General features: G+C 44.2%; 5 protein-coding genes and 1 non-coding gene across 6 annotated transcripts; all 6 read right to left on the reverse strand.

Annotated features, from left to right (window-relative positions):
• Positions 1-1,337: 1,337 nt before the first annotated feature.
• On the reverse strand, positions 1,338-12,085 carry CG13492 (uncharacterized protein). Its single transcript, NM_166487.4, has 6 exons — positions 11,967-12,085; positions 9,666-10,675; positions 8,458-9,595; positions 3,331-8,385; positions 3,149-3,264; positions 1,338-3,082 (listed from the first exon to the last, which is right to left on the reverse strand). The coding sequence occupies exons 1-6, from the start codon at positions 12,022-12,024 to the stop codon at positions 1,520-1,522; spliced, it is 8,940 nt and encodes a 2,979-aa protein (NP_726121.3). The 5' UTR covers positions 12,025-12,085; the 3' UTR covers positions 1,338-1,519.
• A 1,091-nt stretch (positions 12,086-13,176) lies between these two features.
• Positions 13,177-14,227, reverse strand: CG34040 (uncharacterized protein). The gene is made up of 2 exons (NM_001038874.3): positions 13,842-14,227; positions 13,177-13,770 (listed from the first exon to the last, which is right to left on the reverse strand). The coding sequence occupies exons 1-2, from the start codon at positions 14,181-14,183 to the stop codon at positions 13,267-13,269; spliced, it is 846 nt and encodes a 281-aa protein (NP_001033963.1). The 5' UTR covers positions 14,184-14,227; the 3' UTR covers positions 13,177-13,266.
• A 678-nt stretch (positions 14,228-14,905) lies between these two features.
• Positions 14,906-15,723, reverse strand: CG4363 (uncharacterized protein). The gene is made up of 3 exons (NM_137769.4): positions 15,519-15,723; positions 15,298-15,449; positions 14,906-15,235 (listed from the first exon to the last, which is right to left on the reverse strand). Exons 1-3 carry the CDS (start codon positions 15,703-15,705, stop codon positions 14,975-14,977), a joined length of 600 nt encoding a protein of 199 aa, NP_611613.1. The 5' UTR covers positions 15,706-15,723; the 3' UTR covers positions 14,906-14,974.
• A 400-nt stretch (positions 15,724-16,123) lies between these two features.
• Positions 16,124-17,033, reverse strand: CG4377 (uncharacterized protein). The gene is made up of 3 exons (NM_137770.4): positions 16,779-17,033; positions 16,566-16,720; positions 16,124-16,501 (listed from the first exon to the last, which is right to left on the reverse strand). Exons 1-3 carry the CDS (start codon positions 16,987-16,989, stop codon positions 16,172-16,174), a joined length of 696 nt encoding a protein of 231 aa, NP_611614.1. The 5' UTR covers positions 16,990-17,033; the 3' UTR covers positions 16,124-16,171.
• Positions 17,034-18,280: 1,247 nt separating this feature from the next.
• On the reverse strand, positions 18,281-19,474 carry CG4372 (uncharacterized protein; the record flags this gene model as incomplete). The annotated part of the gene is made up of 1 exon (NM_137771.1): positions 18,281-19,474. One exon carries the CDS (start codon positions 19,472-19,474, stop codon positions 18,281-18,283), a length of 1,194 nt encoding a protein of 397 aa, NP_611615.1.
• A 4,298-nt stretch (positions 19,475-23,772) lies between these two features.
• Positions 23,773-23,844, reverse strand: tRNA:Gly-TCC-2-1 (transfer RNA:Glycine-TCC 2-1). The gene has a single exon. It is a non-coding gene; the product is annotated as a tRNA-Gly (tRNA).
• Positions 23,845-24,370: the final 526 nt, after the last annotated feature.

Genomic DNA, 24,370 nt, shown 5'->3' on the forward strand with positions numbered 1-24,370 from the left:
GTCGCTGTCAGCGAACCAAAGTTGTTAAGAGCGGGGAAAACGCGGGGAAAACCGAGTTAGGCGCCGTGATAGACGCGGCGAAATAAATTGGTCAACTTGCAGTTTGGGTTAACGGGCAGTTTGTTGTGACAGCTGCAAGGCGATAGCAAATAAAAAAACAACAGGTTGTCGATTTTACAAAGTGATCGATGAATACTTGTAATCTATAAATTTCACAAAGACTTTTGGTCCTGTAGACTGGGACTGAACTGAAAAAACCAATGTCACGATCGCATAAAATATATAGTCAGGAATTTGTAAAAGGTAGTAAAGATTTTCTACTGACCAACATGTTTCAGAAGCAATAAAAACGATTTAAAACAAGCAATGTAACAAAAAGTTATTAACTGTATATTTTTGTTTTAGATTTTAATTTAGATTTAAATCAAAATCCCAAATGGCATACAATTCACCAACAATTGCTTGGTAGTCAAAGTCTTTTAGTCCCCTGATGACCAAGTGAGCCATCAATAAGTTCATTTAATTCGCATTACTCACAACTCCCTCCAGTTTCCGGGGACTCGTTGCGAATCTTTCCAGTAACCGCCTACATGTCTTGTGGTTATTGTGTAATTTGCCATTAAATCGTTGTCAACCACTTAATTGTTCGCTATAAATCTAAAACGAAATTGCTTATCGCTGGTCGGACCAAAAAGTCGGCAATTAAAAGCAAATCAAATGGACTTGCGGCAACTTTTCCGCCACAGAAAGTTGTCTTTTCATTGGTTACCAATCTTGATGGCAATTTTTGGACGACAAAACTGTATTTCTCGGCAGGAGTCGTCTGGATTAAGTTGTGCGTTTCTACGTTCCTTTGTTATGCCGAACGAATTTCAATTTGCTTTAAACTTCACTAAAGCAACACACAACGCATCGCCTTCTGCATTTGCATTTTATTTCCAATGGCTGCGTTTCGCAATTTCTTGGCAACTTTTTTCCCTTCCATTGTTTTTTGGCTTCTCGGGAGGAGAGGCAATTTCACTTTTCAACTTTATTCGAGCGAAAAATTGACGTGGAAATAGTGGATAGGCAAAGGGGAAAATCTGTCTGGCATATCTCAGCGGAGAAAGGTCGTGGAAAGTGGAAAGGAGTTCCAAGGTAGACAGGCGTTAAGGCTTTCAAAAAAGACCAACCAAGTGTGGACAGGGCATAATGTAAAATAAATAGAGAACTTATACACTGAGAAAGTCAGATACAATTACTTTGTTTTGCAATTTTCCAAACGGCATTACATAATTATCAAAACTCATTTTAACCAATCCCTTTCTTTAAGTAAGCTAAGAAGTTGAGAACCATTTAAATTGTTCGATATTTTCGTTTGGTTTATTTACAAATCGTTGGTAGATCGAGCGATGAGTCCAAGCGACCCATCGCGCTCAGCACAGCAATATAATTATATAAGCATACTCTATATAAATCTACTTAACTAGATGGCGGAAATGGAACTGGAACTGGATGGGTTTTGTTCTTAGGACATATCCTACAGTCGCTGAGTTGAGCTGATCAACCAGGCGACGATGAGGGTGAGACCCAATCCCATTCCGGACAGTCCGCCCGCTGAACCGGTAAGTTCGATCGTGTTGCAACCATCCGTGGAACACTTATTGCAGTGATCCTCATTGTCTATCTCGCACTCCAATTCGCTGGCACATCCGCGCCGCAGGAGGCCGTTGTTAAGAGATGTCACACATTCGTCATTCGCCGCGTAAATTGGGCACACGGCCAAACTGCTGGGATGCTGGGCGCAAAGTGGGTCATCAATGGAGTTGCAGATGTAGCAGCGTCGTCGATTGTTGGGGAAGATCTCGACGTTGCACTTGGCTCCGGAGCAAGCGGAGCAGGTGCCATCTGCCACACAGCTGCTGCTTTCGGTAGAGCTCACTTCACTCCTGCATCCACGGTGCGTATGTCCGTTCTCCAGACGAGTGATACAATCGGAGTTGGGGGCATGACAGGTAATGGTGGTCAGGACAGCTGTGGGATCCTGTGCACACTCCAAGGTCTTGCTGGAATCACAGGATAGACACTCTCCTTCGGTGGGCAGTCGGCTCAGTTCGTTGCATTCGCTGCCCTGGCAGGAATACAACAGATTGCCCTCCTGCCATTGCTCCAAGCTGGACTCATTCTGGCTACTGGCACAACCCATCAGCTCCACCTTACCATCAGTGGCATACTTGGCGAAACAGTAGTCATTCGTTTTGTAGGCCAAACAGGCTTGGGACTGGCTGCTCGAACAAGTGTCATCCAAGCATGTGTGGCAACTAAGTCGATCAGCAGGATACGAGAAGGTATTACATTCTGCGCCGGAGCAGGTGGCACAGTTAGTACCACTCTCGTCGGTGGTGCAATCGGAGCGGTCATACAGCTCCTTGTCGTCCAAGCAGGATCGAATCAAATCCTCTCCACTCAGAGCCACCAAGCACTGACCCTTGCAATTGCGCTTGCTCAGGTCAGATTCAGTGGGATCGGTGACACAGCTCGATTTGTTGGCCGAATTGCAGAAAGTACAGCTCACATACTCCTCCGTGGACCAGGCGTCATTGCACTCGTTCGACTTGCAGGTGAAACACAAAGCGGGATTCTTTCGGCAATAGCGATCCTCGTAGTCATCCACATCGTCTGAGCAACCCCTCCTCCTCACCGACACGCCATCAGCCTCAAAGACAGTCTTACAATCCTGCTCGAGATTCAGCGAACAGGTAACCGCAGGTCCCAGCGAACTCAGACAGTGTTCGCCCACACAAGTGTGGCACTTCAGGGGCAAGGACTGGTACAAGCCGTGCTGACCATCGTCCACCCGGTTGGCCAAATCGATGGCATTGCACTCGCTGCCTGAACAACTGCGGCAGTTGCGGAAGTCACTGGAATCGCACTCGACGCTGCTGCTGCAACCGCGGGTTGTAACATTTCCGGAAAGCAGCGTCTTGCAGGTCTCAGTTTCGCTGACCCACAGACAGGCCAAGGTGTACGAGGGATCCGATTCACAACTGGAGTCATCCGCAGAGGTGCAGGAGTAGCACACTTGGCGATCAGCAGGGAAGATCTTAGAAATGGGGGAAAATATTTTTATCTTTCTAAGTTTAAATGTGGTTTTTTGTTGTTTAGTTACCTCACGATTGCATCCATCGACCGAACACACGGTACAGTTGGCATCGCTTCCTAAAAGACACGCAGCAAAATCAGTCTGGTCGAGATCGTACAGGCAGCCACGTTGGGTTGAACCATCTAGGAAGAAGTATATATGGATTGATTAAGGAAATCTTTGACTGAAAACCTTCTTTCCAAACGTACCGTTCTCCAATCTGGTGAAGCATCCTGTGTGGGGCAACTGACTGCAGGTGCTGAAGGTTCCAATGGCGTAGGCATCGGTTGCGCAAGAGGGATCCTCACGAGAGTCGCAGACGGCACATCGCACGGGGGACTGGAGTTGGGGAACATTGCAGTTGGTGCCATTGCAGACGGAAATGCGCTTCGTCTTGATAATGGCCTCCAGATCCTGGTTGCGGAAGGAGCTCAGACAGCCGAGTTGCTTCAGATCGTTATCCTCGTCCACCCAGAGGAAGCAGCTATCCTCGGGCTTATAGATGGTACAGGTCTTGGGCTGTGGATCCTCGCAATCGTCACCCTCGCAGGTGTAACAGCTGAGGCGGTCTTCGGGCAAACTCTGGACATTGCAGGAGTCACCGCTGCAGGCGGCGCAGGTGGAATCCGAGCCGTTGGCACAGATCAGCTGGTCAGACGCCTCCTTGTCATCCAAACAGGTTCGGATGAGATCCAGGCCAGCATCTGCGCTGCCATACAGAGCAGTCATACATTGGCCCTGGCACTGACGAGTCCTGTGGCTGGCACTTGTGGGTTCCCACAAGCAGGAGGAATCCTTGTAGGAGTCGCAGTAAATACAGGTGGTGTACTGACTCAGGGCAGTGGCATTGTTGCAGTTGTTGGACTTGCAAGAGGGGCAGCTGCCGGCATTGGTACCACAATATGTGGAGATGGTGGCATCCGCTTCGACCTCATCCTGGCAGCCGCGTCTGGTTACTGTTCCATCTGATCCAAACACTGTCAGGCAGTCCTGCTCGTTGTTGTTCTGGCACTTGATCGAGGCAATCTCCTCCTCCTGGCAGCCGGTACCCTCGCAGGTAAGACACTCCAGAGGCAGATCCTGCCACTTTCCAATATTGTCATCGGACTTGGCGGCCAAATCGATCTCATTGCATCCATCGCCCTCGCAGTAGACACAAGTCTTGGCATTCGCCTCGCAACTAAGCGAGGAGGCGCAGTTCCTGTAGGTCACCCCATTCCTCAGATTGGTCACACACTGGTCATCTGCATCGTACAGATAGCACACGGTAAGGCTACTGGGGTTGTTTTCACAATTGGCGTCCGTTGCGGAGTTGCAAACGTGGCAGGATCGGCGATTACTTGGATAAACCAGTTGATTGCACTTATTTCCCTGGCAGGAGTTGCACGAGGCAGAGGTGCTGTTGTAACACGAGAGGAACTCGTCGTCCTCCAGGCTGGAGAGACAACCTCTCTCTGTGCTACCATCGGACAGGACACGGGAATAGCATTCAGGGAAGCCACCCAGAGTACAATCTGTGGAGGAAACGACACTTGAGGGACTTATCGCACAGTTGGCCTCGGTACGCGAGCTGCACAGAGTGCAAGTCTGAGTTTCTGGCACGGATTCAATGGTGTTGCAATCGTTATCGCTGCAGGTCAGCAATCTCTTGGAGCGCTTCAGCAGATAGATATCGTCGTGGCTCAATTCACTCAGACAGCCGAGTGAGGTGATCGACCTCTCCTCATCGAACTGAATGTAGCACTCATCGTGCTCTCTGTAATTGGAGCAACTGCTAGCCTGTGGACTCTGGCACTCATCTCCCTGGCATACCAAACAACTATGCCGGCTGGCCACTAAGTCCTCGGAATTGCACTTGGTGCCTTCACAAGTGGCGCAGAACCTCTTGCTACCGGCTGTGCAGGCATCACGATCCTCCTTTTCCAAGTCATCATAGCAATTGCGGATTAGCGCATAGCTGGGATCCTCAGTTTCGTTGAAGAGGGGCAGGAAGGCAGAGATACAACGTTCATGGCACTGGCGTGTCTTCGTGATTTGCGTGGGATCACTAACACAATTCGAGTCCACACTGGAATCACAAACGATGCATTCAACATATTTATCCTGGGAGTCGGCAGTGTTGCAGCCATTGGAATTACAACGGGGGCAGTAGGCGGGATTTTCATCGCAGTAGTCGGACTCCTCGAAGACGGACTCAGAGCAACCTCTTTGAGTAACTGAACCGGAATCACTGAACACGGTCACACAGTTATCATATCCCGAGCACTTCGTTAGGGTACCTCCACTAGAAGCACAATCTGTTCCCGAGCACACCAGACACTCAATGGGGACATCTTGCCAGGCTCCGGGAAAGCCATCCTCTCCAATTTTCTCAAGGTTAATGGTGTTGCAACCATCGGCGGAACTGCAGACGCGGCACGTCCTGGAATCGGAGGGATCTGAGCAGGTGAGTGATGAACTGCATCCTCGGTGCGTAATGCCATTCAACAATGTGGTTACACAGGACTCGTCCTGGGAATAAATGGGGCACACAGTGCTTTCAAGAGTAGCTGGTGAGGCGGCACAGTTGGGGTCACTGGTGGAATTGCACTGATAACACTTCCTACGATCGGCGGGGAACACGGACAAGCCGTTGCAACGTTCTCCAGTGCAAGTTTCGCAGAGTTTTCCATCGCCAGTGAGACACTCGTAGAAATCGTCTCCACCCAAACTGGACATGCATCCACGAATGGTGTTACCCTGGCTATCAATCTGGGTAACACACTCTGTGTACGGAATCTGGGAACAAATATTTGTAGTGGTCAACTGGTTCGGATTTGTGGCACATCGAGGATCATCCGTAGATGTACATTGCAGACAAGTGTTGGGATCGGGTGTAATGCTGTATTCGTTACACTTTTGTCCGGAACACAGAAGCAAACGTTGCTGGGCTACCAGTTCCTTGATAACCTGCACTTCAAACTCACTAGCGCAGCCCATGGCCACCACACCAGAGTCGTCGTAAGCCAAATAGCATTGGTCATTCTCCCGGTAGGCCACACACTTCGATGTCGTCGGGTCTTCACAGAACGGATCTTTGCAAGTGTAGCACTCCAGTGGGTTCGCAATGACATCTTCACCATTGCAGAGCGATCCAGTGCAGGCGGTACAATTGGAATGAGTTCCCGCTGCGCAGGATGTTCGTTCCGCTTCGTTCAGGTCGTCCAGGCATCCGCGAGTCGGCAGCAGTGCGGAGTCCCAGGATGAGCTGCGAGGATACAATCCCGTCATGCACTGACCCTGGCACTTTCTGGTACTTTCTGGCTTCTCCCAAGCGCAGTTCACATCATCCTCGGCATCACAGAAGTAGCAATCCACATACGAGTCGAAGGAGACGGCGTTATTGCATCCATCCGACTTACACTGTACGCACTTGTCGCCGTTCAAATCGCAGTAGTCCACATTGGCAGCCAAGACAGCGTCACTGCATCCTCTGGCCACCACTTGACCCTCGGAATTGAAAACCGTGGAGCACGTCTGCTTGTTGTTACCCTCACACTTCGTGATCTCCGTACCCACTGTTGCACAACTGGCTGCATCGCTACAAACGTGACAGCTCAGCGGAAGATCCGTCCACTTTCCTGGCTCACCAACGTAGCTCGACTGAAGATCCACAGTGTTGCAATTGGCTTCGGAGCACACTCGGCAGCTACCCGCCTGAGATGCATCGCAATTCAGCTCCGATTGGCAGCCACGACGGGTACGACCATTGGACAGAGAAGTGACACAGGCATCATCCTCGGAATAGGTACGACAGTAGCTCGAATAGCTTGCCGGATTCAGGGCACAATCCGCATCGCTGGCGGAGTCGCAACGCAAGCAAGTTAGCCAATTCGAGGGATACACGTCGTTGTTGCAATTATTCGTGCTGCAAATGGTACAGTTGGTGCTGCCATCGCTGGAGCATTCATCGAACAGCTCATCATTGGTGTCCGCAAGACAACCACGCAGCAAAACGCCGTCCTCATTCAGATAACTATAACACTCCGGATTGATGTAGTGTTCGCAAACAGTAGCCAAGGCCGAGTTACCTCCAACACATCCATCATCATAAGTAGAATTACAGACATTGCACGAAACGCCATTCAAATTCAGCTTATCCTTGGTATTGCAATCGTCGCCGGAGCAGAGATAGAGGTCCCTGCGATTGGTTAACAGGAACGAATCCTGCAAATCGGTGGCACAACCCATAGCCTTGATACTGAGATCGCCCACATGTATGTAGCATTGATCTCCCGATCGATATCCCAAACAAAGTTGACTGGTAAGCGTTTCACAAGCGTCATCCTCACAGACATTGCAGCTGAGACGATCCTCGGGAACATCAGCTTTGTTGCACGTGGCGCTCGAGCAGGAAACACAGTTCTCCAGGGTTCCGGCAGAGCATGCCTCACGATCATCGTAATCGAGGTCATCCAAACAGCCGCGAGCCAGATCGTAAACAGGATTGGCCTCCGATCGATTGCGGGGATACAGACCAGTTAAGCAGCTGCCCTGACAGGACACAGTTCGGGTTATATCGCCCACTTTTCGCACACATTCGGCTTCATCGCTTCCATCGCAGAACAGGCAATCCACATAGGTGCTCAACTCCTTGGCGTTATTACAACCGCTGGACTTGCAGAACTTGCAGTTGGCAGAGTTTTCATCGCAGTATTGAAGAAGCTCAGCATCCTCGTATAGTGTGTCCGAGCAACCCCGGAAGATCACCGAACCGGAGGCATCAAAAACAGTGCCACAATTCTGTTCATCATTACCCGTACACTTGCGTAAGGTGCCCGAGCTGTCTCCCTGGCAATCGGTGCCGTTGCAGGTATAGCAATTGACTGGCGGAGTTAGCCACTTGCTCGGATATCCAATGTAGGAGTTGAACAGATCCGCCACATTGCAATTGTCCTTGCCTGAGCATAGGCGACAGTGCTGTTTGTCCGAATCGTCGCAGGTGAACTCCCGCTGGCAACCACGATAGGTTTCTCCATCCACCAACTTGGCACTGCATCCTTCGTCTTCCAGATAGTAGGGACACACCTCCGCCGCATCGGGAGCAGATGAGCATGTGGGATCGGTGACTGAGTTGCAGCGATGACAACGACGACGATCCGCGGGATATATTTCGGAGTTACAACGATCGCCAGTGCAAACCACACAGTTTCCTGTTCCATCGAGGCACTCTTGCAATTGCTCACGTTCTAAGCTGCTCAGACAACTACGCTGGGTTCTGCCACCTATCAGAGACAAAAGAGGATTACACCATTAATTTATATTATATATAGTTTTATATAGTAAGAAATACTCACTTATGATGCGTGTCTGACAGCTGGTATACGGCAGGACTCCACAATTTCCAATTAGTGTAATTTTTGAAGGATCCGTAGCACAGTTGGGATCTTCGGAAGAATCGCAGACGATACACTCGTGTGGTGTTGGTAGGATATCAAAGAAGTTGCAGTCGTTGTCATCGCAGAAGAGGAGAGAGTGGAAGTTTTCATCCACATACTCCTCATCCAAATCTGACAGGCAGCCCATGCCTGTGATATCTGCATTATAGTCAAAGAGAATATAGCAACGATCATCGGGACTGTACTGGCTGCACTGGCTGGCCTTCGGGTCATCGCAATCGGATCCCGAGCATTTGTAGCAGGACTGTGAGATTTCGGATATATTGTCCACATTGCAATTGGCTCCGGAGCAGGCTATGCAAGCCGCATCGGTGCCAGCAATGCAGGCCGCCTGATCCTCCGGATCCTTGTCATCCAAACATCCTCGCACAGTGTCGTAAATGAAGTTCTCACTTGATCTCCTGCGGGAACCAGTAAAACACTGGCCATTACAAAGGCGGCGGGACTTTACATTTGCGGCATTGGTGGCACAATCTTCGTTCTCGTAGTCGCAGTAGATGCATTCGGTGTAGCTGTCCAGAGATCTGGCACTGTTGCATCCATTGGAGTTGCAATTGTGGCAGCTTCCGGCATTGGCATCACAGTAACTGGCCCAGGTCTGCTCAACCTCCTGGCTACAACCCTTAGCCGACACAGATCCATTCGCACTGAATACTGTCACACAATAGTCCGAATTACTTGAGCAAGTTGTATTCGATAGATCACTGGCGGCACAACTGGCGGCATCCGAACAGCTCTGACAGCTAAGGGGCAAATCCTGTCCCCACAGTCCTGGCTGGCCATCTTCCAACCTCTTCAGGTTTCCGGTATTACAATCATCTCCAGAGCAGACCTCACACTTTTTGGGGTTACTGGACTCACACTCCACGGATGCACTGCATCCACGTTGAGTATTACCCAAGAGATCTATAACAGTTATGCACTGCTGATTGGGTGTATGCAGAAGACAGAGGGCAGAGGCGGAGGGCGATCCCTCGCAGGAGGCATCTTCACCGGAATCGCAAATCTGACAGCTCAGTCGCTCCGTGGGTTGGAGCTGCAATATATGAATTAAATATATATAAAAAGCTCATAAAATATCCAACTCCATTTGAAACACAACCCACCAGCTCGTTGCACAACTCTCCTGTGCATCTGCTGCACTTGGTGATATTGCTGTCCTTGAGGCAGTCCAGGTAATCCTCACCCTCCAAGCTGGTCAAGCAGCCCCTCTCCGTGTGTCCATTATCCAGGATCCTTGAATAGCAATCGGTGTTCACGAGACTTTCACACTGTGTATTTGTTTCCACATTCTCGGGGGCCACGGCGCAATCCTCATCCGTTTGGGAGTTGCACAGCTTGCATGTTTGTGGCTTTGCCAGAGCAGATTCCACATTGCAATTGTCACCAGTACAGTACCACAACTGCTTGTTGGTTTCCAAGAGGGTAACATCGCTCACATTGTATTGACTTAGACATCCCATTTCGTAGATAGCTCCGGATTCATCGAATTCGATGAAGCAGCTCTCTGGCTTATCACCAGATGGGACAGCTCGGCAGGTTTTCGATTGGGGATTGCTGCAGTCTCCTTTGCAGACATTACAGCTTCCACGGACACCCAAATCCACTGTGTTACAGCTTGCTGCACTGCAAGCAACACAATTTTCGAGGGATCCTTCGGAACAGGCCTCTCGATCGTCCAAATCCAGATCATCCAGACAACTGCGAACCAATTCCAAGGGAGCACCCTCTTCACTGTTTGTGGGGTAAAGTGCTGTCATACATTGTTGGTTGCACTTCCTTCTCTCGGTCACAAGTTCAATGTCAAAGACACAGTTATCATCGCTCTGGGCATCGCAAACCACGCAATCCAGCAAATTCTCCTGGCTATTCAGGAAGTTGCATCCGTGGGATCGGCACTCATAGCAATTATCGCCGCTTTCCGTGCAAACGGATGCTAAATTATCGCTACACCCTCTCTCAATCACAGCACCATCGCTGTTGAAGATGGCCACACAACTTTGGCCATCGTTATCCAGACATTTTCGCAGGACTCCAGATCCTGCAGAGCACTCATCGAGTGTGGAACACTCGTAGCAATTGATGGGACCCGAATGCCAGTTATGGGTTAAAGCATCTGCCAATGATAGATGATTGTATAAATATCATTACTACGTTACTATGCTATAACATGATCAATAACCAAGATATTTCTGAGTTCAAATAAGCCTAATCCACGCGCCTCTCATTTCAGCAAGTAAGCCAAATCCTAGCTGGAAAATACGTTGATAAACGTATAATTAATGACACTGCGGCTTGTTACGTATTAAAGAGTTTATGGGCCACATGATAATCGAATTTCGTGTTATTTATGACTACCGATGTCTGAAGGCTGCCGTTACCACATCGTTGCGATCTTTTTCTCCGTAATCAGCCTATAAATTAATAAATTAGTAATTGCTCTCTGATCCATAAAACGGCCAATTCAATACCGATCGCCAAACACAATCTACTAAGAAACGTGTTCTTCTACTATGAAAAGAGAAAGTTGGTCATTTCAGTTGGTTTACGATTACTATATCAAGGCAAAGTGGGCATTAATTACATATATTTTATATACTTATATGCATAGATTAGTTTTAGATGTAGTATCCATCAAGAAAATGTTTTCAAACCACTTATTTGGATTCAACACGACAAAGTCCAAAAGCAACTTCTAATCTTTTCCTTGAATTAATCCACCTAAATCAAAATGAATGGATTTTTAAGGCACTTGAAAATTTCGATTAAGATTGCTGGTGTTTCGCAACGTTATGAACACACTAAAATAACTACTACGAGGAAAGGCATACTTTGAACGAATAAGAGTTACATGCTTATGTCACATCATGGAGTGCAGTTTTTATTGGTAGTAGATAAATTTTTTATATACACCATATAAAAAAGCATGGCTATGAGTCATAAATGTCGGCGCGATTGACGGACATACACTTGTTATATTCATTGTCCGATAGCGAATAACACGAGCAGATACTTTTGGTAGATTAGATACGTTAATCTTCTTTTCTATTTTTTCTTTATTGTTCATTTTATTTCCCAAAGAATATTTCGTTTCTGGTAAGTTGTACTACATGTATTATGTAAGTAAATTAAGTTAAAACTATAGCAATGTGTATTGCTACAATATGTTGCCATTTGACTGTTTGCGTATCCTTCACGTCACTATTTTTCATATATTTCTTTTAAAGAAAGCCGTTGCATAGAAAACACCAAATGTATCTGCGTTTATATTATTCGCTGTTTTATATATATATTCCTTTTTTTTTATTGGTTTAGTTTTCGGTAGTTTTTAGTTTTTTCACTCTTAACCATCACAATCACTTTTACTTTACGTTGATCTTTAATCCTTGATTTAGAATCGAACCTACCACTTGAGTGATTTAGCACTAGAAGTAGCAAAGCTACTCCTGCCGACGTAGATTTCATGATCGTTTGAGGGCCACTTCGCGTATTTCCGTATTAGCCACAAAAATGGATTCCGGCAACTAATTTTTAGCTAGCTGATGTGAGGCCTTTTATAGATTTTCCAATTGCGACAAGCTCGAGCAATCGATCGATCGATGGGTCCTATCGTGGCTGTTTGATTATTGCTCTATATTAGGGGACCAATGCGATTATATTGTAGGTACTGTTGCCATAGCTATATGGCCGATAAAGCTTCGTTATTTATAACCGATTGAGGGGAATTAACATAAAAAGCAACAAAAACTATCCCAGATAAGCCGGCCATAATCAGGCGAAATGGAGTCGTGAACACTTTTACACCATTCGATAAGGTTGTTCAACGGACAGCCGAAATATATGTTGACTGATTAGAGGACTTCTGCCATTTAAAGCCGCCAAATGGGGGCCATCGTTAGCCTTCCTTAAATATTCTTTCATATACTGCTAGTTTTGCGAAGATTCGTATCAGTTCAAAGCACCTAAATAACTATCTGCTTAAAGCTTCAAAAGTCGATGGTCAGTTCGATTATTCGATAGTTATTGTCAAATCATGTCGCTTATTTCACCGTTGTAAATCAAATAGTTTTGGGAAACCCCAGATATAGGTAAAGGCTATTTCTAAGAATTTAATCTAATAACGTTATTGCTTATTATTATTGCTCCCTATTGGACTTTAGGCATTCCATTTTATAATGTCACGAAGTCACCTTAAAGTGAGAAGTTACACACAAATAAATGTTCAAAATGATTCACACGTAAAAAAAGAATGAGAAACAGACTCGTAACTTATGAGTCATGAGTTAATTAAATTTATTAATTGATGATAGATTTGGCTATCGGAATAACCCAATTTGTTAGTTATCTCGTAAGCTTTTTATATTTCAACACCAAAACATAATCTCAGCCAGGTAAAAATAGAAAATAAATAAGTTACTTTAGATTTATAGTAGATCCTATTTAAAGATAACCCAATTCGAATCTGTGAAACGTTTGTGTAAGTAGGCTGACTTGTGGCTTAGTGGTATTTCGCCACATAATCGGGGCTTATCAACATTTAATCAATGACATAATATGTCATAAAAGTCTTAAGACATAAAACCCAAAAAGATTGTGTTTGATCGCAAAAAATAATTTATGGTCACGTCATAAAAATTACTTTAATAATGTCGCACATAGAGTAGAGAAGTCCGTGGGAATTATGGTTAAGCGCCGTCACTTTGCCCATTAAAGTGGCTTATAAAAGCACAAAGCCAATTGGGCAAAGATCAGCAATACGGAAGCGTGCAAACCGAATGCCGAATTGGGTTTATCGGTTGTGGTTGGAACCTCTTCGGTTGTCGAAGGTTCTGTGGTGGATTGTGTAGTTTCTGGTGAATTTGTTGTTGAACTTGTTGTTGAACTTTCTGGTGAACTTGATGATGATTCAGTTGTCATTGTTGAACTAGGCGTGGACTCCGTTGAAGAACTTGTAGATTCCGTCGGTTCCTGAGTGGTGGTTGGTGAATCATCTGCCCTTACAATTTGATCATTGCAGTGTGGTTGTTCCAAAGGATCGCACAAGTGGCAATTTGGATCAGCCAGGCATTTGACTTGATCTGAAAGAGTCAGGGAGCACCCCCTTTTCAAATCGTCTCCAACCAAACTGGCATAGCAAAAACTTCTGCCAGATCTAGCAATAGGACATTGTACAGCCGTTAGTAGCCCGGGAGATTCAGCACACTGTGCGTCCTGAAGAAGAAGAGTATAGAAAAAAAAATTAAGACTTTTTCTCCATTTTATAGTTACTAACTATTAGTTACCTCTGTATTGTTGCACTGAATACAGCTAGTCCTTTTGGCTGCGACGTTGTTGCATCTTTCGGTTACACATATCTCGCAATCGATTTCATTTCCTTTATCTTTATCCTCGCATTTTTCTCGCCAATCATCTTCGAGACTTTCCAGACATCCTTGGGCCTGAATTACGCCTGCCTTAAAAACACTAACGCAGGCATCCAACTTCTCTGAGCATTGTTCATCCGCATCATAGCTGCTCCTTTGGCAGTTTATATCCCGACAATAAATGCACTTTTCTGATGCCAAAACGTAGCTGCTGGTCAACACAAGTGCGACCAAGAGTTTAGAACAATTGAAGTTTGACATTGCGGAAGGAATATTTAGCATTGAAAGGCTCCCATTTGTTGGTCATCCCTTTATATAAATTCTGGTCTCTCAAGATGATGTTACTGATATTTTTTCCTAGATAGTTGACTGAAGTAATTAAGCTCGTTAAGTTGTTGTCCATCACTTCAAAAATTGCGTAAGCAATTCAGTTGTTTTTATGTGGCTCCTTCAAGTACGGGAATTCTTGTGGGGTAGTTTTAAAGTACATAGTTCCTTGGTCATAAGTAAACAAACAAGCTTACACTGGTAATGGAATTTTTTTTGCCATTAATCGGTTATTTTCCTAGATTAGACAACGAATTAGATCAAATTTCTTTCAGATAATTTGAAGTGAACCTTTTCAAGGTTGTTGTCATAGATTAACATCAGTGCTATCAATTAAGGTTTTGTGATTCATCATAGACTTGTCATCTTAATATATGTATACAAAAGTTATCATACCAATTTAACAAGCCAACTTATTTAAGACTTTCTTTCTAACAGATTTATTTGAAAACAAATGTATGCCAATTATTTTTGTTCATTAAATATAATCGCCCTAGTTTTATACTCTTTTGTTTGGCAAATATAACTGCATACATTAATTTGTTACGATTTATTATACTATTTAATATGAAATGCAGAATTTCCGACAATATATCTATTCTATCTATCCATTTCGCTTTTGAGAACAAAATAAAATCACTTTTAGTTCAATTTTTAGTTGTATATAATTTATAATCGCATTTTATTTATTTCTTGACCCATATACAAATATTTCATTATAAATATTATCTCAGGAATCGAATGAAGCGGTTCCCTAAATTTGAGCTCTCGACGATGTTGGCAGCATTGCAGTTCCTTATGTCGCCAGGTGAGCACAACAGGCAGTTGGCATCGTTCAGACAGCTCTGCTGATCGGTTTCGGTGGTGGAGCATCCACGCACAATGGATCCTCCCGAGGATTTCACATAGCAATACGAGTTTGGAGCCGTGGGGGCACTGCAACGGGCTGCTTCCAAAGCGGCGGCATTAGAAGCGCAATTGGAATCCTTGTGGGGAATTGAAATGTTAGAATTAAAATTGGTTTTCTATTTTAAAACTTTTTGCTTACCTTGCTGGAATCGCACTGAATGCACGCGTACTTCGCAGATCCCACATTGTTGCATTCTTTCGTGTTGCACTTGTGGCAAGAGCGATTGTCATTGCATTTGGAACGCAAGTCCTTCGGAATCTCGAGGGAGCAACCCTTGAACAAAACCTTGGCTGAAATATATAAAAACAGTGTTGTTTTTTTATTTGATACAAGAAATTATTTCCTCTCTTTGAACACACCTTCATCGTAGATGGTCACACAATAGTCCAGGGAATCCACACATGTCTGCGTTTTACTCAGTTGAACCCTTTGGCAATTAGCTCCTTCACAAGTGTGGCAACTGATTGCCGTGTTAGCGGCCACATGACCCACCATAACCACCAGCACCACAGCACTCAAAATCTTCGCCATTGTTTGGGCCTTCATTTTTTTGCTTCGACTGTCAGGCAATTGGCCATTGCGATCGGCTTTTATACCGCCGACCACTTCAAATGCCCCACTGAAGTGTCCTCGAGAGCGGTTGCTGTCAGTATGTGTGTTTGTGCGTGGAAATGGCCAAGCACTTGAACGGTTTCTATAAAGAACTGACAGCAGTCACATATATACAACTCCCGAATGGTATGGAGTTATCTCAGAAATATCAAATTAACTTTTTAGTGGATGTATAAATTTAGCAGCCATTGTATTATGCGGCCTTTTTGAAGTGACCTCTAAAAAAAAACTGTCTGTCAAAGAATTCCGTTGTGATTGAACTGTGGTAGTAATTCAGGGACCACCTGCTAGTTAATTGACGGAAAAAAATTGAACAATCCAAAAAGCCGATAAGATAGAAAAACAAAACATTCAGTAAGCAAGTGATTATTCGCTTTATTTACATATATTTATTTAAAATTTAATTCAGCAATTTAAGCGAGAGCAGGGCAAAGAAAGCCAACCCGTAGCTCAAGAGTTTTTTACTTTGCTCAGCTGAGGACTTGGGTCCCAATTCCAAATCGTAGTTGTTGCAGGCCACGGAGTCGCTGGAGTTTTCCGGCAGGCAGAGCGAGCATTTCGAGTCCTCCAAGCAGGCCTTCTGCTCCTTAACAGAAAGAGCACATCCTCTCTGGAGGCTGTCCTTCTGATCGCCGACTACCTTGACATAACAGTAGGAATTGGCGGAGGTGGGGAGGGCACATTGGGTGGCGGCCAAGGAGGCGGTGGCACCCTTGTTGCAATCAGCTGACTGGCCAGAAAATATAAGAAATATATGTATTACGTTTGCAACTTTGTCAAATTGGCTTACTTACATCAGAACCAATGCATTGAATGCATTTGAAATCCCTGCGTCCTACATTATTGCACAGCTGTCCACTGCACTTTTGACATTGATCGTCCTTGGCCGCACATTTCGCTTGACCAGCCAAAGAGATTTGAGAAAAGCAACCGCGCTCACTAACAGCAACTAAAACGGAAATTTTGTTGCATTTAAAAATGCAATATCCTTCGAAGCTTAGACTTACAATCCTCATAAATGGTGACGCAAACGTCCAGTCTATCAGAACAGCTAACGGTGGCGTTTTGACGAGTGGTTCTCGAACAATTTATGCCTTCACAGCTGTAACATTTTGGCGATTCAGCTGAATTGCGCACCTCCCTAGAAATTTCTCCTGAGATTTCCCGTGAAGCCAGGAATAAAGCCAGTAGTATAACAAATTTGCCCGATTGCAACATTTTTGAAGAGCTTCCAACACCGTTGAACGACCAAAACGAACTAAAACTAAGCTGCAGCTAATTTGAAAAAATCGAAAAATTCACAATTGTTTTGCGGCACTTGAGAAAATTCACATTAATCAGTCAGCAGACTGATAAAGATATTACAATGCAGTACTTGTTGTGCTAAGCAATTTCAAGATGTTTTCCTATAGATTAGTAGTAGTAGTATATCACCTCATATACGATTTGTTTGCTCGGCCATTCAAAAATCTTATCTGCCTTATGTCGGACAAATAAGTGAAATGTAAAATAAAGTGTTTAAATTTTATTGCATTGACTCACGCGGGGGATTCTATTCTTTTAATTAGCAATTATTTATTAGCATTAATTCTGATTTGTGTTTGTATTATTTTGCTTGCTTCTTATCGAAAACTTTTATGAATTCTTAAAAAAGTCTTCAAATGGCCCATCGCCGGTCAATTTCTTATTTATGCGACCTACGGTTATCTAGAACTTATCGGTTCGGATCGGTGTGAGTTATGACAGTAAATTTTTATGACACACAAGCTTATAATCTTAGTTGGCAAAAGAGATACGACCGACATTTCTGCCTTTAATTGAATGGTATCATTTGACTTTGACTTCCTCAGCTCAATTTTTGTTTATGGCCTAATAATTCTAGTAGTTATAATGAAGTTAAATCTAGCAATTAAACTTAATAATACTGATGCCTTAAATAGTCGAGTTTTTCCATACAACTTTAATGCTGAGGTCAAACTTTGTTGGCCAGGCAAATTAAAGCACAGCTGTACTTATTTGCATACACTTATAACAGATTTTCCCTTACAACCAACACGAGGGGATTACGTTACATAATCCAAAGAACAGAGAGGGCGGGAAAGCCCCGAAATGGAAAATGAAACGAAAATAATACAAACATAACAAAGAAATATGCAAAGCAGATGAATTGGGGATAAAAATGCGTGAGGGAAAATAAAAATGTAGCAAAACGAGAAAACTGAAAGCGTTAAGGAAAAATTGAGGGCTTACCGGGTCGAGTAAAAAGTTTTTAGCCATGGTAATAGGAAAACCCGAAAGATAGAAAGAAGAAAATGAGAATAGGTCAATATTTTCAGAAGTAAGAGAGTCATCCGAAAAGTAAATGGAAAAGAAAAATATTACAATTTGTGGGCAAATCATATCTTATAGCTAATGTCCTTTTAAGCAACTGCTTAGTAAGTAGAACTGTTTAAGGATATTGCGGTAAAGGTTGTACTGTAAGTATAGAAATTACTAAGTAGGTCTACCCTCATGGAACCTTATGTTTTTCGGGAATGGTGGGAAACAGTCCTTTGGGGCCACCATCTATGACTTCATTCTCCCGCTCCAAGCACTTGACCCGCTCCACCCGCGCCATGCTGAGGTATTCCTTGCCCCCACTGACCACAAAATGGAACTCGTCGAGTCCTGCACAGGCGGCGGCATAGATGCCACGTCGATTGACCACCACCACGGCTCCATTGAATTCCGTATTGTGCCTCAGCAGGCGTTGCACCACCAACTCGGCTGCCTTGTCTGGTTCCTTTCCCGCTCGCATTGCTTCGACGGCCAGGAAGGCGGGCAGGTGGCGCATCAGGACATCACCATCGCCACTGGCCACCGCACCGCCCACTTCATTATCCGCATAAATCCCAGCACCAGGCACCGCCGAATCACCCACTCGACCGGGAATCCGGAATTGGGCGCCACTCGATTGGCTGGCCACATGGAATTTACCCTCCGCATCCAGGGCCAAGAAGGCCAGCTGATCGTGTTGACCCTGTATGATGGCATATTCCTGGTGCATCGGATGCTGATGCATGTGCTCGGGTAGGGGTGAATATGGCCCACAGTTTTCCGCCGGCGAAGGATGTACATCTCGCCAGAAATTCGGCTGACAGCCGTTTGACCTCCACTTTTTCAAGACATTTCTCGTTCTCGCATCCGTGAGGTACTCCTCTTTGTAACCCAAAGATCTGGCAAATTTCGTTGCACTTTTCCCGACCAGTACGGAATGTTTTGTGTATTTCAGAACTGCATCGGCTACTAGAATGGCATTCCGAACTCCATTCATCCCGGCCACTGCACCGTACTCCAAGCTTTCCCCATCCATAATGGCAGCCTCCAGGGTGAGTGCTCCCTCCGTATCTGGAGAGGATCTTCCGGTCAGCAGGCGTCCACATCGCTGATTCTGGCAGGCCATGCATCCCTGAATCACCGCCTGACGAGTCCTTCGAGGTCCTTGTTGCAACACACTCCATGCCTGCAAATTGGCATCCGTATAGTTCCACGTACTTATCAAGAGTGATTGAATCTCTGTCTTCTTGGTGCCGAACAATTTGATCCTTCTCTCTCGCAATTTTCGATTCGTGAAGTATTTGAGGGATTTTTTCGGTACGCTGCCGATTGTTGTGAACAGAAGGAGGAGGATCAGCAGTCGAAGGCAACAGCTTTGCGCCAACATACTCCAAGCAGAACTCAATCATGACTGAATGCCTGAACACATGTTACCCTAAAAAACTGACTACTAGTCAGTGGAAGATATGACTCAAAGCACTTTCACTGTCTCAAAGGTCTTAACCATAACTTAACGCTAGCAGCTGAATATTATTAAGCCTGAAAACTTCTTAGATCTTAAAACTGTTGTTCGGAAAAAAAGGTGACAACCTGTACCATGGATATTTACACAAAAACAGACCTTTATTTCCACAGTTTAGGCTTTAATGTACCACACAAAAAATAAATATTTAAAAGATGCAGGATTCGGCTGAGGAGTACATTTGAGCTGGCTCCATATTTAATTTATTCGAACCAATATATGGAACCACAAATTGCAAATCACAACAAAAGACATTTACAGAAAGGCAGTCGTAAAATCTATGAATTAGCAAAGAGAGGATTTTACACCTCACCGTAGACATTGCAAACCAGCATAGCTCAGATATATTTGATTTATTTACGACAAACAATTTGCAAGTATTTATCCTATTCATGCGTTGTCAACAAGCAAAATATCTGCCAGACAAACTCATAAGATACAATATTTGCTATGCATCGAACTTTGTCTATATAAATTTATGGGTGTTTGTGTTTGTTGTCTCGATTGTGTAAGTGCGGTGGTGTGTATGTGTGTGCGTAAATATCTGATGAAAACAGAACTTTTGTATCAATCGAAAAGGGGGGAAAAACAACTGCCAATTGGTTGGAGCTGTCTTTTGGACGCCCTTGCTTTGAATGGAAAAATCTGGAAAATATTTCAGCACTGTGCTTTTCAGAATAAAGGAAATATTTTTAACAACTTATATACTTTTATTTTGATTTAATTAAATTGATATCAATATCAATACTTTTTAATGAAAGCTACATAAATGTTTTGCATTTTTCATATTTGTTTGCTAATGTTTGAGACCCACTGTCATAGATTCTGCATTGCCTTTCGTATCAATAATTTATTGCAGATTGGAAGTGGGCGAAAACATCGCACCCCCCAAAAAAGCCCACTTATCTAAAATGCTTTTCTCACAATTGACTTCAATCATATTGGGCATATATATTGACTGCTGATTGATTGATGAAGCCTAGCAAATGGTTGGTTGGTGGAGCAAAATTGCATAAATCCTTGGCGCCCGGCCTTTCGATTTCCTTTCGGCCCACGTTATTCTGACCTGCGGTCTGCTCCCTCCCCGTCTCACTCACGCTTCCTCTGCCCCTCTCACTCGCACACTCGCACAGTCGCGTAATTGCGTTTATTGTGCGTTTGAGATTTGTAATTCGATGGCGATGCATCTGTATGTAAGTTTATATCTGCCATGTCATGTGTGGGTATGGTTTTGGCCGTGTTGATTGAAAATGACTTAAGTAATCGACAGTTGATTGGTTGATTTGATTGCTGGTGTTGTAGTTCGGTTGTCACTGTATATTGTTTGGGGTTCGAATTGGGCTTTGGCATTCGCCAATTGTGTAAATCGCTGTTCCTTTAATCGGGTCAGGAAGTTTGGCTTAGAGTGCATGAGTTTCGGTTATATGTATATAATTATGGGTGGTGTGTTAGAACATAGTTGAGAAAACGCTAACTAGAAAGCATCGTTTGAGGCTCAAAGCCCATTACAAAAATTACAAAAATTATGTGGTCTTATGTTCTTTTCTAAAAATAATGAAAAAGGTAACAAAATTTATTCAACATCTCCATTTGTTTGGTTTACCTTTGATTTGGTTGCAGTGGCCGCAAACTACTTTCAGAAATTAGCAGATTGACAGCGCCACATCCTTTCACTTCCTTCGCTTCCTCCACTTAACCCTCCGGCCCAAGTTTTCTATGTCAGGTACAGACTCTCTCCGTCTGAACCCTGACCCAGATTAACCGCCCTGCCCCTCGAGGCACCCCTAGATTTCCCCCAAGCCGCCAAAGAACCACCGTCTGCAGAGGCTCTTGAGCGGCTAAATAAGCTTGCTGGCGGCTACAAACACTTTTGCGCCTGGACGCAGCCAAAAGCACCACTTTGAGTCGAGCGGTTTGGCGGTGGGCTTGGCAGGGGTTAAGTTTGCTGTGTGTAGCAAAACGTAAATAACTTGCCAAAGCAAAAAGCAAACAAACAGAACTGCCACGAGGAGCAATGGCTGAGACAGAAGGAAAACGCAAAGGCAGCTAGAGATGCTGAAGCAGAAGCAAACCGAGCCAAAGAAACGTAAAATGCCGCAAAAGGAAAATTCACTTTTCCAGTAAAAAGTTCTTCACATTATTGCTGTGGCTGCTACCGATGCTTGTTACCAGTTAGCTCTTTCCATTTGGCATTTGCCATTTACCTGTTACCTTTGCTCTTGCCAAAATGCCACCATTATTTCGACCCGAAAATGGCTACAAGTGGCGCTCAACTCTTCACTTTCAGTGGCTTCCATATGCACTCTAATATTTAACATAACCAAATATAAGCGAACTACTTCAGCGGTTGTCTCTGCTGATGAAAACTGGAGGCTATCTGATGAAATATCAAAATATATATAGAGTTGGAAGTTTACCTTAAAGTCTTACTATATTGAAAATAAGGATACTATTTAAAACAAAGTAAATTTGATTTTTCTTTAATCATAACATCACCTTTCTTTAGATAAGTCATAAAAATTTGATGGCAATCGCAAGCTCCTATCGGTTACCAAACTGGATTAATAAAATCAGCATTCCACCGATGACCATCTAATCAAATGACCACGAATGGACAACTACGCTTAATCAAGATGAGATCCCCCTACAAGGAAACCAGTTCCAGCTCGGACACCCAAAGAGAGTTAGTAGGAGATTTTCCTAGTTGTCAAACCCTTGGGTGGCCAATTTTAAGCAGAACGCGACATCGAGCAATCAAAACTGCCATGATTAATGTCAGCACAATTGACATAAAGCATTGGCCATGGCCGAGAGTGGAAATCGCCGAGGGCCAACCAGGCCAACTGGAAAAACTCGAACCAGGGAGATGGCCAACTGGAGGATGCAATTATTGATGGATTATTTACTGTCAGCACTGTCCGTTATGACAATGAGATATGGCCACAGGGCTGGTTGGTCTTCTGTCTGGAGAATGTCTGCAGCCAATGACATCGACTAGACGAGCGAGCAGTTGGAGCGGAGCTGGAGATTGCTGTCCTCGAGCCGGGAGTCATTGAATCTTGCTCCTTTGCTCCTTTTGGCATCTATCGCAGCCCTGACTTTGCAATTTATGGCTCGCAATTATCTGGAGTGTGTGTGCGCATCATTAGTATTCAATATATTCAGTATATTCGATATTGCATTGATGCATTAATTGCGCGCAATCACCTTTCATATAAATAATCGAGCGATAAGGGCGCGGAACAAAGCAGAACAAAACTCCGGCACTGAAACAAAATACATACCTAATGACAAAACATGACTAGTTGTAAGAAGTACTTCTTAATTTTCGCCTTGCTTTTTTTCCCGGTGCAGAACTCCCAAGAAGGAAGCCAAAGTCAAAGTCAAGCGCTGGCAACGCCTTCGCTCATTTACATATTTCGTGTAATTATGCGGGGAAATTACAACGGGAGCGATGGGCCACCATCGCCATCACCATCGCCACCGACCATCGTCGTCGAAATAATCATCATCGTCCTCACAATCCGTCGCATAACTTCTTGTCATGGCCCTGAGACTTTGGCTGCCATTCGGGCGCAGACGTTTGCCGTTAATTATGTTGACAGCATTGACAGCCGCGCTGGGGATCGCGATTGGGATTGAGAATGGGGATATATATATTGTATGTATATGTATGTATATATGTAGGTATAAGTGCTATAGAACGGAAGGGGGACCACCAGGCATGTTGTGTCAATCGATAAACGTTTAATCGCCTTGAATTGATAATAACCAAACTGCCCATTATGGAAGCGCTGATGTGCCGTCTAATGGATAATTTGTGTTGCAGCCAACTTTTGATTTGTCCGCTCAATCACATTTCGAATGCAAAACATCGAATCGCTGCGGAAATGAAGTCCAAAAGTATGATTCTTTGATTCCCCATAATTTGGACAATTTCCATAAATTTTTTGGGAAATTAGGAGAGGCCGTGGGAGTGGTAGATGGCTAAATTTGAAATTTAAAGTTGTCAAAAAGGTCGCCGAAGTTATAAGTAAAATATGCTGACAAGCATGCAGTAAAGTATGCTTTTGCCATTAGTAGTTTATAATAATAATAATATAATAATAATAATAATAATAATAACACAGAAAATTAAAAGAATTATATAAAAAATTTACTTGTGCGTCGGCCGGGAATCGAACCCGGATCAACTGCTTGGAAGGCAACTATGCTGACCATTACACCACCGACGCCCCTTATATATGCGAAGAAAGTAACTGAACTTAGGCGTAGGCAAGAGAGAGAGAGAGAGAGAGAGAGAGAGCGAGGCACTCACTGAGATAGAGAGAGAACTAGAAAAGTCGGCTGAATATCAGCTTAGCCTACAAAAACTAAATTTTGAAATGTAAATATAGAACACCTAATCAACTTATTTAATTATCTAAACGTGCTCAACAGGAAAATATTTAATTTGTTTTGTGAGTACTTTTGTATGGACGATTGTATTCATGCCATTCCATAATAAATTGCAAAAATCTTAAAAATTTATGGACTGCCATAAGATAAATAAAATGATATTTATGATGATTGCTTATTTGCTTTGAGAGTAATCGCCCAAATTTGTTTGCCCAGCACCACCGAGAGTGTGGAAACTGTGTGGAAACCACTTGACCTTCCATCTCCACGGAGGTGTTGCGTAGGTGTCAAAGGTCAATGGGTTTTCTGTTCGACAGAGACCGCCTGTGGACAAACTTGCTCAACGGCTCCAAATGCCAAACG

This window comes from Drosophila melanogaster, chromosome 2R, assembly GCF_000001215.4.
Source record: "Drosophila melanogaster chromosome 2R".
In the NCBI taxonomy this organism is placed as follows: domain Eukaryota; kingdom Metazoa; phylum Arthropoda; class Insecta; order Diptera; family Drosophilidae; genus Drosophila; species Drosophila melanogaster.